General features: G+C 43.1%; 1 protein-coding gene across 2 annotated transcripts in view; it reads left to right on the top strand.

Annotated features, from left to right (window-relative positions):
• The first annotated feature begins 796 nt into the window (after positions 1 to 796).
• The window catches only part of EML3 (EMAP like 3), a 69,751-nt gene continuing 58,724 nt past the window's right edge, over positions 797 to 11,823 (top strand). For both annotated transcript variants that reach the window (XM_067472441.1, XM_060758254.2), the window contains exon 1: positions 797 to 1,004. In XM_067472441.1, the coding sequence (XP_067328542.1) occupies positions 974 to 1,004 (31 nt within the window). In that variant the 5' untranslated portion in view covers positions 797 to 973. The remainder of the gene's footprint in view (positions 1,005 to 11,823) is intronic.

Genomic DNA, 11,823 nt, shown 5'->3' with positions numbered 1-11,823 from the left:
TGCAGTCTCCCATGGCCTGGAAAAGGTTAGTTTCATGCATTTAGATAATTTAGGCAGGGAAAGACACAAAGTATCAAGCCAGAGAGTTGAAAGTTGTAATTTCATTAATCTTTATTTGGGGATTTGTTACAGAGTTGGGGCTGGGTAGGAAAGTGAAAAGGGAGAGAATAGGGCTGTGTTGAGTCCCTGGTTGAGCTTTGCTGTTGGGGCGCATTTCAATGCAAAGTCATCAGAAATGTCCAAATGTCCGTTTTGCCTATTTTGTGCCTTTTAGAAGATGTACAATGTGCTCTGGTTCATCTGAGTCCACACTGCCATAGTTCAAAGCAGATAATTTTGCTTTTTATACAGCTGTGTGGAAGTGGCTCAGTTCAAAGCAGATATTGTGGATTATCTCCCTTGATATTCTGGGTTATATTGCTGCACGGAAGGGCTTAGGGTGCAATGTTCCAATTTGGCCACGTGATGGCAGCAAAGGACTATATTGGGGCTGCCCAGTCCTGGGCAAAAAGTGCCTCTGCAACTTTAATGAGAGAGCAGATCAAGGAGGGTGTAATTTCCGACCAGTGTCTACTAGGGGTATCACAACATAACTTTGGAAAACGGATACAGAAATTATTATTATTACTGTATTATTAATACTCAACAATAATGCCTTGTCTAACGACAATCCCCAGGATTCGATTGCAGCTAAAAGTGGCACCAAACTGCATTAATTCTACAGTGTAAATCCGCCCCTAAGTTTTCTGCTTTAGCTGGGGAACTGTGATGCGGTTTTTGTTTTGTTTTTTGTACTGCAAGCAAGCATGCAAGGCGGAACATCCCGAGAAGAAGCGCTGCTTTGCCCGCTCCTTCCCTTCCTTCCTTTTGCAAGGGAAATGACATACAGATCTGGGCAGTGCTCCTAGCCTCCTCCTCCTCCTCCTCCTCCTCCTCCTCCTCCTGCTTCTTCTTTTGCCCAACTTCAGCCGTGATGGAGGGCTTTCCCGAGGGAGACGCCAACGGTGAGGCTTGCACTTTGTTTGGATTCGTAAACAGAGCCATCATGAGGCTCGATCCAGGAATGGGAGGGAAGAGAGGCTGCACTGGAGAATTAACCCAACTTGATACCGCTTTTCCGAAGAGAAAGCTAAAACAGGGTCAGCGTCCAAAAGAGTCAGAGAATCCTAGAGTTGGAAGGGAACCCCAAGGGCCATCTAGTCCAACCCCAACCTGTCTCTGCTTGAAAAGCTCTAAAGAAGGAGACTTCATCATCATCATCATCATTATTATAAAAGATTATTATGTTTGGGTTCTTTGATGGGAACGCAGATTTCCACTACGATTGCAGATCACCACACCATCATTATTATAAAAGATTATTGGGTTGTTGTGAGTTTTTTCGGGCTATATGGCCATGTTCTATAGGCATTCTCTCCTGACATTTCGCCTGCATCTATGGCAAGTATCCTCAGAGGTTGTGAGGTCTGTTGGAACTAGGAAAATGGGTTTATATATATGTGGAATGACCAGGGTGGTACAAAGAACTCTTGTCTGTTGGAGCTAGGTGTGAATGTCTCAACTGACCACCCTGATTGACATTTGATGACCTGGCAGTGCCTGGGGCAATCTTTTGATGAGAGGTGATTAGATGTCCCAGATTGTTTCCCCTCTGTTGTTTTGCTGTTGTAATTTTAGAGTTTTTTAAATACTGGTAGCCAGATTTTGTTCATTTTCATGGTTTCTTCCTTTCTGTTGAAATTGTCCAGATGCTTGTGGATCTGTCCAAATGGCTGTGTAGCCTGATATGGTGGTTGTGAGAGTGGTCCAGCATTTCTGTGTTCTCAAATAATATGCTGTGTCCAGGTTGGTTCCTCAGGTGCTCTGCTATGGCTGACTTCTCTGGTTGAAGTAGTCTGCAGTGCCTTTCATGTTCCTTGATTTGTGTTTGGGCAATGCTGCTGCGTTTGGTGGTCCCTCTGTAGACTTGTCCACAGCTGCTTTTCCTAGTTCCAACAGACCTCACTACCTCTGAGGATGCTTGCCACAGATGCAGGCGAAACGTCAGGAGAGAATGCCTCTAGAACATGGCCATATAACCTGAAAAAAACTACTACAACCCAGTGATTCTGGCCATGAAAGCCTTCGACAATACATAAAAGATGATGATGATGATGATGATGATGATGATAGAATCCTAGAGCTGGAAGAGATCCTAAGGGCCATCCAGCCCCATTCTGCCAAGCAGCAAAAGCACAAAGCTCTGTTGAACAAATGCCACAGGAGGAGAATCCATCATTATAATCATCAAGTAATAATAATAATAATAATAATAATAGGAAGAGACCATCCAGGCACACTGGCATTGTATTTCTATGTACCGCTAACCGTTTCAGAGTAATGAATGCAAGGTGGAATCAAATTATTTGGATAATGTGGTTCAGACCAGAGAGTTAGAGACAGTTCCCCCCTTGTACAGATGTGACTCCGCAGATTTGCATTGAGTTCATATCCATGACTTCATGCACTAAAATCCTCCGGTGTGTCAATATTTGTCTTCTCCTTGGTATGGTGACACCCACAATACTTGTCTGGGGAGAGGTTTGTATGTGGACCCTATCAGTCCGGGAATGAGAAGAATCCACATATTGCACAACACCTGGACTCTAGGTTTGTAAATGTGGGAAAGAACTTCCAAATGTTATGAAGTTGTTGTCCGTTTTATTATGTTCATACCTCTGCTTCAGGGCTTTTAGGCCTTGATTGATTTCAACTCATTACAACTCCGTTAAAATGTTACGCTTTTCAGAAATGGAAATTTTTAAACAAAGGCTGGATGGTCATCTGTTGGGAGGGTTTTGATTGTGTCCTCCGGCCTGGCAGAGTGTTGGCATAGATGGCCTTTGGGGTCTAGGGATCTATAAAAACAATCTTTGATAAAAATGATTTTTTTTTTGTCGCGTCAGGAGTGACTTGAGAAACTGCAAGTCGCTTCTGGTGTGATAGAATTGGCCGTCTGCAAGGATGTTACCCAGGGGACACCCAGATAATTTGATGTTTTTATCATCCTTGTGGGAGGCTTCTCTCATGTCCTCACATGAGGTCTATGTGCCAAGTTTGGTGTAGATCAGTCACTGGATGAAGGTCACAGCAGTCTCAGAAAGTGAGTGATGGTACTGCAAGTCCCATCATACATGATCCATCCTCCTCCAAACTGCAGTAGGATGTAAAGTTAGTGAAGGTACTGCAAATCCCTCAGGTACTTTCCTTTCTCTTCTCATCCACTTGGGAATGTTAGAATGGTTTTTTTTTGGGGGGGGGGTTGTTTTTTTGTGGTGTCAGGAGTGACTTGAGAAACTGCAAGTCGTTTCTGGTGTGAGAGAATTGGCCGTCTGCAAGGATGTTGCCCAGGGGATGCCCGGATGTTTTGATGTTTTATCATCCTTGTGGGAGGCTTCTCTCATATCCCCGCATGAGGAGCTGGGGCTGGTAGAGGGAGCTCATCCGCGCTCTCCCCGGATTCGAACCTGTGACCTGTCTTTAGTCCTGCTGGCACCGGAGTTTAACCCACTGCACCACCAGGGACTCCTCGATAATAATGATGATAATGATGGAGTCTCCTCTGGAGATTTTAAAACAGAGGCTGGATGGCCATCTCTCGGGAGGGCTTTGCTTGTGTCTTTGTTTATAACAGAATGGGGTTGGCCTTTGGGGATCCCTTAAAATAAGAATAAGGTTGGACTGGATGGCCTTTGGGATCCCTTGCAACTCTATGATTCTATAATAATAATCTTTGATGATAATAATGTTGGAGTCTCTCCTTATGTGGAGGTTTTCAAGCAGAGGTTGTTTGGCCATCTGTTGGAAGGGCCTTGATTGTGTCTTCCTTTGTGACAGAACAGGGTTGGACTGCATGGCCTTTGGAGATCCCTTAAAATAAGAATTTTACGCTCATTTTAAAACTAATTTTTTGAGTCCTGACCACACCACAGGCTTATTTATCTCTAGCATCACAGATTGAGAACTTTACATGTGACTTCAGTTTTTCTCCCTGGGTATCATCAGAAGCTTATCACCGAAAAAGACTCACCATGCGACGGACTAGATTTCCTGGCCAACGGCTGATGTGCTGCTGTTTTCTTTTCAGTGTATAACCACAGAATATTTGTTAACTTCCCTTCTGCAGGAAGCAGCTCTATTTCTAGTAGCAGTACATCTATGACAACTTTATTTTTATTTTTGGAGATCAGCATAGATTTCTAGACTACTGTTCTTTAACCACTATAGCAACAAATTGACTTCTGGCTGTAAATGCTATGGCTGAAATGAAAGCTGTATTTCTAATGCTCACAAACAGTAGGGTTTGAGGTGGGACTCGAACTTGGGACTTTCCAGCTTGTGTTACGATCGGCAAAATATATTTGCTTCTAACATAGAATCATGGAGTTGGAAAGATCCAAACCCAAACCCATTCTGCTATAAGGGAAGACACCATCCAAGCCCTCCCAACAGAGGGCCATCCAGTCTCTGCTTAACCTCCAGAGAAGAATACTTCCCCAGACTTCCAGGTAGTCTATATTACACTATGAGTGGGAAGAGACCCTGGAGATGATCCAGTCCAACCTTATTCTGCCATTCAGGAAAACATACTCAAAGCCCTCCCAACAGATGGCCATCCAGCTTTTGCTTAAAAACCTCCAGAGAATAATGATGATGATTATTTTACATTATTATTATGATTACAATTGGAAGCGATTATCTAGTCCAACCTGCTTCTGCCAGGGAGGAAGACACCATCAAAGCCCTCCTGGCAGATGGCCACCCAGCCTCTGCTTGAAAGACTCTAAAGACTTTATAATTATTATAAAAGATGATTATTATGTCTGGGTCCTTTGATGGGAATGCAGATCTCCACTACGATTGCACCATTATTATTATTATTATTATTATTATTGTATTGTCGAAGGCTTTCATGGCTGGAATCACTAGGTTCTTGTAGGCTTTTTCGGGCTATAGGGACATGTTCTAGAGGCATTTCTCCTGACGTTTCGCCTGCATCTATGGCAAGCATTCTCAGAATTATTATTATTATTATTATTATTATTATTATTACCACCACAAGATGAGTCCACAGCAGACACTCTGCTGGCTGTTGTGTTGGATCACACGTCGGACACTTCCCACTTCCCACGTCGGACTGTGTGATGTATCGGCAAATAATGCATGCAGATCCCAGTAAGGTGGCCTTTTGCAGCTGGCAGATGGTAATCTTGTCAGTGCTGATTGTATGTAAGTGTAGGCCAAGGTCTTTAGACACCGCACCCAGTGTGCTGCTGCTGCTGATTATTATTATAGTAGATTCTCGCTTATCCAACATAAATGGGCCAGCATAACGTTGGATAAGTGAAAATGTTGAATAATAAGAAGGGATTAGAGAAAAGCCTATTAAACATCAAATTACGCTATGATTACGTTATGATTTTACAAACTAAGCACCAAAACATCATGTTTTACAACAAATGGGCAGAAAAAGCAGTTTAACACATGGTAACGGTATGTAGTAGTTAATGCATTTACTAATTGAGCACCAAAAGAGACAAGGGTTCTTTCTTTCTCCCACCCTGGACTGTGTTGGATAATACAGAACGTTGGATAAGTGAAGGTTGGATAAGTGAAACTCTACTGGATTATTATAGAATCCTAGAGCTGGAAGAGACTCCAGTCCAAACCTATCTTGCCATTCAGGAAAACATAACCAAAGACCTCCCAACAGATGGCCATACAGCCTCTGCTTATGTATATGGGTAACCAAGTAATGGAAGGAAAGCATCATTCAGTATATATATATTCTGTGTGTGTGTGTGTGTGTTCAACCATTGTGTATTTATATGTTTTGCATCAGACTCAAGAAGTCTGATGTCAACTGCTCATAACTATGCAACAACGTTTGGAATTTTTTCTGTTCTTGGTTTGAAAGTGTTATTTCGATATTCATTGAAAAACTATAGCAAAATGTGCTGCTGGAAGTTGCACAAAAACCAAGTTTAGCAAGTTTAATTAACTTTTCCCATGTTTTTATGCAAGAACCAATTAGGAAATGACATTTATAACCCAGGAACAAAAAATGTGCTACATCGTGTTATCTGACTAAAAGGCAGAATAGGTTTGGACTCGATGGCCCCTTGGGTATAGGGTGGCAACATGCGTTGGACGGGGTTACACTCCCCCTGAAGCCACAGGTCGACAGTTTGGGAGTCCTCTTGGATTCATCACTTACGCTTGAGGCTCAGGCCTCGGCGGCGTCTGGGAGGGCTTTCGCACAATTAAGACTCATGCGCCAACTGTGACCGTACCTCGCGAAGGCTGATCTGGCCGGGGTGGTCCATGCCTTGGTCACCTCTAGATTGGACTACTGTAATGCGCTCTACGTGGGGCTGCCCTTGAAAACGGCTCAGAAGTTCCAACTGGTCCAACAGGCAGCGGCCAGGATGTTAACTGGTGCTCCTTACAGAGAGAGGTCAACCCTTCTGTTCAAGGAGCTCCACTGCTTGCCGTTTATTTTCCGAGCCCAATTTAAGGTGCAGGTGCTTACCTACAAAGCCCTGAACGGTTTGGGACCATCCTACCTGCGTGACCGCATCTCCATCTACGAACCCACGCGTTCACTTCAGTCATCTGGAGAGGCCCTGCTCGTGATCCCGCCTGCGTCGCAAGCGCGTTTGGTGGGGACACGAGACAGGGCCTTTTCTGTGGTGGCCCCCTGACTCTGGAACACCCTCCCCAAAGATCTTAGACAGGCCCCTACATTGGCAGTCTTTAGAAAGAACTTGAAGACCTGACTGTTCCGATGTGCCTTCCCAGAATAGGAAATCTCCAATACCAAGCCCCATAAGCACTTTATTAAAACCAAGATTGCCGCACGCTGCACACTGCACTTGCCCTATAAGCCTTATATACCACCTGTCACATCAGCACTTTTAATTCTGTACCCATTACTCTGGCCCGGCCCAGTTTTACTGTGTCTTAGTGTATTGTTTATTGCTTTTGTTTATATTGCTTTAATTGTTTTTAATTTGCTTTAGGTTTTGTATTGTTATGTTGTGTGTTGAGGCCTTGGCCTTTGTAAGCCGCATCGAGTCCTTCGGGAGATGATAGCGGGGTACAAATAAAGTTTAATAATAATAATAATAATAATAATAATTGGGGTCTCTTCCAGCTATCTTAACTATTGTGAACTATTCAGAGATGTTGTTATGTGCTTTCAAATCAACTCTTTGAAGCCTTTTATTTGCCATATTTGTTTCGTGGAGGTTGGCGAATGCTGCCCTTTTAGGTTGAGAAAAGATTAGGCAATGGATTCCCAACTGAGCAGGATTTGAACCCACATCCAACACGGACATTGGCTCGGACTTGTACAAATGCTCTACAAAGAGAAAGTGGGGAGGTGCCAAGGATGAGCACCTTTGCTCAAAAATGCCATCCAACATGTTTAGCAGGAAGGGTGAGGTGTGTGTATGTGTATGCATTATGGGTGTGTTGAGGGGGGAGTTGTGCTGATATTCCTATAGGAATTGGAGAACCAGAAACAGGAAGCTCCTATTAAGGTTCGTCTTCTGCACAGGAAACAACACATCAGGATCTGGGGGAAGTGATAAGAATCCAGAAACAACAGGTTCCTTTCTATGAGTATGAGGGCCCTTCCTGACAGGCCCTATATTCCAGGATCTGATCCCAGTTTTCTGCTTTAACTGGGATTATATGAGTCCCCACTGCCAGATAATCTGGAATAAACAGAAAACCTAAGGTCAGATCCTAGGACAGTGATGGGCAACCTTTTGAGCTTGGTGTGTCAAAATTTGCCAAAAACCTGAGCATAACTTGGGTGGGGTGTCAACTTCGAGAGAAAAAACCCATAATTTTGCAATATTTATAGTTTAAATAAGAAAAATGTATATTCCATGCTGAGTTATGGAGTGAACAATGCTCAAACATGCAGATGTTAAATTTGTAGAACCTTTTACAAATTTAAGGATAGAATTAGATTGGTTCTTATAAGGTGTACTTCTCTGTATGTGGTCGCGTGTCATCAAAAATAGCCATGCGTGTCAGTGCTGACACACGTGTCATAGGTTCACCATCACGGTCCTAGGATATAGGTCCTGTCTGGAAGGGCCCTTAGTGTTGCCCTGAGTCCCTTCGGAGAGATGGAGGCGGGGTAGAAAATAAACTTCTTTTCTTCTTCTCTCTCTTCTGCTTTGGTCAGACCTCACCTGGATTATTCTTATGGATATTCCTTATGGATTGGGTTGTTGTAGGGTTTTTTTGGGCTATATGGCCATGTTCTAGAGGCATTTTCTCCTGACGTTTCACCTGCATCTATGGCAAGTATCCTCAGAGGTTGTGAGGTCTGTTGGAACTAGAAAAATGGGTTTATATATCTGTGGAATGACCAGGGTGGGACAAAGGACTCTTGTCTGTTGGAGCTAGGTGTGAATGTTTCAACTGACCACCTTGATTAGCATTTGATGGCCTGGCAGTGCCTGGGGCAATCTTTTGTTGAGAGGTGATTAATGTCCCAGATTGTTTCCCCTCTGTTGTTCTGCTGTTGTAATTTTAGAGTTTTTTTAATACTGGTAGCCAGATTTTGTTCATTTTCATCGTTTCCTCCTTTCTGTTGAAATTGTCTCCATGCTTGTCTGTGGCTTCTCTGTGTCATCTGATATGGTGGTTGTGAGAGTGGTCCAGCATTTCTGTGTTCTCAAATAATATGGTGTGTCCAGGTTGGTTCATCAGGTGCTCTGCTGTGGATGACTTCTCTGGTTGAAAGAGTCTGCAGTGCCTTTCATGTTCCTTGGGCAATGCTGCTGCATTTGGTGGTCCCTATGTAAACTTGTCCACAGCTGCACGGTATACGGTAGACTCCTGCAGAGGTGAGAGGATCCCTCCTTATGGATTATTCCTTATTATTCTTATGACTATCTGTTGCACTCTAGGCCACGAACACCTTTCCACACAGCAACACACAGAGTCCAGTAGTAGCTAACTAGCAGTTTATTTGCAAAAGAATCGACAGAAGGGAAAATGGGCATTTTCCAAAGGGCAGTAGAAAAGGTGCTATGAAATAGCAATAGTCCAAATATAGCAAGGTTCAGGAAATCCATGAAGTCAAGATATTAAGGTACATGAAATGCATGAATTCAAGAGCATAAGCATAAATCCATCAGCAAGAACTTTTCAAAGACAAAACTCAAAACAGGAACAAAGGCAAACTTGAGTGCTGAACATGAACTTGATTTTGTGGCAACGTTGTCTGCTATGGAAAGCCCAGGAAAGCATCACTTAATTTAAGCTCAAATCTGAGCAAACATGAGAGCCTATACCAACTGGATTTCAAGGACTGTTTCTCACAGAGTTTTTCTGACCTTCTAATTAACCTTTCCTTTGCTCTTTCTGAGCAGAGACCTAATGCCATATCAGGGGGTGAATCCCCATCTTCTGACGACGGAGAAGGCTGAGAAGGCTGATTCTTAAGAGACACAAAATCTCAAACATTCTCTGTCTCTTCTGTGTCTCTCTGATCTACGGCCTGTATTTCAGCCAGATCAGACACTCAGTGAGTTAAAATGGCTGGAAGAAACATCTAAGGTTGTTACCTTAGATATGCAGATGATACCACTTCGATGGCTGAAAGCAAGGAGAAGCCTTCCAACCAAGGTGAAAGAAGAAAGTGCAAAAGCTGGGTTGCAGTTAAACATCCAAAAAAACAAAATGGTGGCAACCAGACTGATTGATAACTGGCAAATAGAGGGAGAAAACACAGAGGCAGTTCTAGGCATTAATATGACTGCAGATGCAGACTACAGCCAGGAAATCAGAAGACGCTTCCTTCTTGGGAGGAGAGCAATGACCAGTCTCGATAAAATAGCGAAGAGTAGAGACATCACACTGGCAACGAAGATCTGCATAGCTAAAGCAATGTATTCCCCGTAGTAAGCTACGGATGTGAGAGCTGTACCATAGGGAAGGCTGAGCGAAGGAAGATAGACGCTTTTGAGGAAAATTCTGAGAGTGAGGAAAATTCCGAGAAGATCCAACCAGTCCATACTTCAGGAAAAAAAGCCCGACTGCCCATTTCAGGAAAGGATATTAGAAGTAAATACAAAGTCCTTTGGCCACTTAATGAGAATACAGGAAAGCTAGGAGAAGATGATTCTGGGGAAAATGGAAGGAAAAAGGAAGTGAGAGTGACCAAGGGCAAGATGGATGGATAGCATCCTTGAAGTGACTTGTCTTGGCCTTGAAGAAGCTGGGTATGGTCACAGCTGACAGGGAGCTCTGGCATGGGCTGATTCATGAGCAGAGGCGGCCCTAGGTAATTTTCAACGGTAAGCAAACAGTATTTTGGCACACCCCCCCCCCCCCACAACCAATCACTGATATATATTTTCTGTTTATCGTGGGAGTTCTGTGTGCCATATTTGGTTCAATTCCATCGTTGGTGGAGTTCAGAATGCTCTTTGATTTTAGGTGAACTATACATCCCAGTAACTACAACTCGCATAAATGTCTGTTTTCCCCCAAGGGTGCCTCAAGAGCGCCCCTGAGCAAAATCAATTATACTGCAAATGCTTACTTTGCATAATGGTTGAGCCGCCTGTCCATGAGTGTTGGAGCATGCAAAAATCAGTTAGTGAGTGTGTTAACTGAACAATACAAAGCACGAAGCTGATAGGTTGGGCTATGCCCAGGATGCTAGCTGAGCCTGGGAATTTTGGCAACAGTTACATATTTAGGTTTTTTGTGCAAGAGCTTGCAAGACAAGTTAGTATATTTTCTGCTTCTGAGCTGCTGGAAGAAGATCTCTCACATGGAAACTCAAGGACCATTTGAACTTCTCTCAAAGGACATTGTGTGAGTCAATGCAACTGTTCACACGACTGTATATATTTTGTACTGCATAACAAAGAGCAAACATCTTATTCTTTACTGATCATCCGTGTGGCATATCTTTTCTCTAGCAAGACAGCGTGTAGATTGGTAAAGATGTGAACTATGTGTGATTTTAATTCCGCCACAATGGGGTCACAAAAAGTCGTAAATGACTGAATGAATAAACAACAACAAACAACAATATTTATTAGATAGATAGATAGATAGATATTGTATGTGTTTGTTGAGACAGTTGGGAAATGAAGAAGTGCTTAACTGCACAACTGCAAACTCGCTCAGTGACACAAAGCCACAAATGACTCAAAATTTCAAAGTTGCGCAATTCTTCCAGTAAATAAAAAGGGGGGAATATGGAGAAAGAGGGGCAATGCACAAGTTGGGACGAGTTGCGGCCAAGGTGATGTGCTTTTTGAAATTACTTTTAGCAAAAGGTTTGTGCAATGTGACATGTTCAGGCTCACCGAGATGGTTTTGCAATGCTTTATAGCCCTCTGTTTCCCAATCCCATGGCCTTTCCTACTAATAGTTATGTCTCACATGCAGTCAAAGCTCCTCTTATCTTCTCCCAAATCTGGGGCAATATGAATAGGAAAAGGTCATGGGAAGTGAGTTCTTTTTGTTTGCCAAGCTTTCTAGAATGAGGAGGAGAAGAGCGGGACAAAGCAGAGCCTGTTTGGGATATTATTACTCTTTGAAACACTTCTGAGGTTTTGTGCCTCTTGGCACAAAATGCCAGAAATATCCTGCTTTTCTCAAATAGGAGTCTCTGTAGCAAGTCTGTGAGATGGGGGCACAAGCTGTGATGTTTCGAAATGTCCTTCAAAACACAGACGAGGCTTTATTTCAGTAAGCAGTGACTTGTGTTTTCTTTTTTCAGCTTCCAAAGTTTTATTT

This window comes from Anolis sagrei, chromosome 12 (genome assembly GCF_037176765.1).
Source record: "Anolis sagrei isolate rAnoSag1 chromosome 12, rAnoSag1.mat, whole genome shotgun sequence".
Taxonomy (NCBI): domain Eukaryota; kingdom Metazoa; phylum Chordata; class Lepidosauria; order Squamata; family Dactyloidae; genus Anolis; species Anolis sagrei.
Note: the sequence above shows the minus strand (reverse complement) of the source record. Positions and strands in the feature narration are given on the sequence as shown.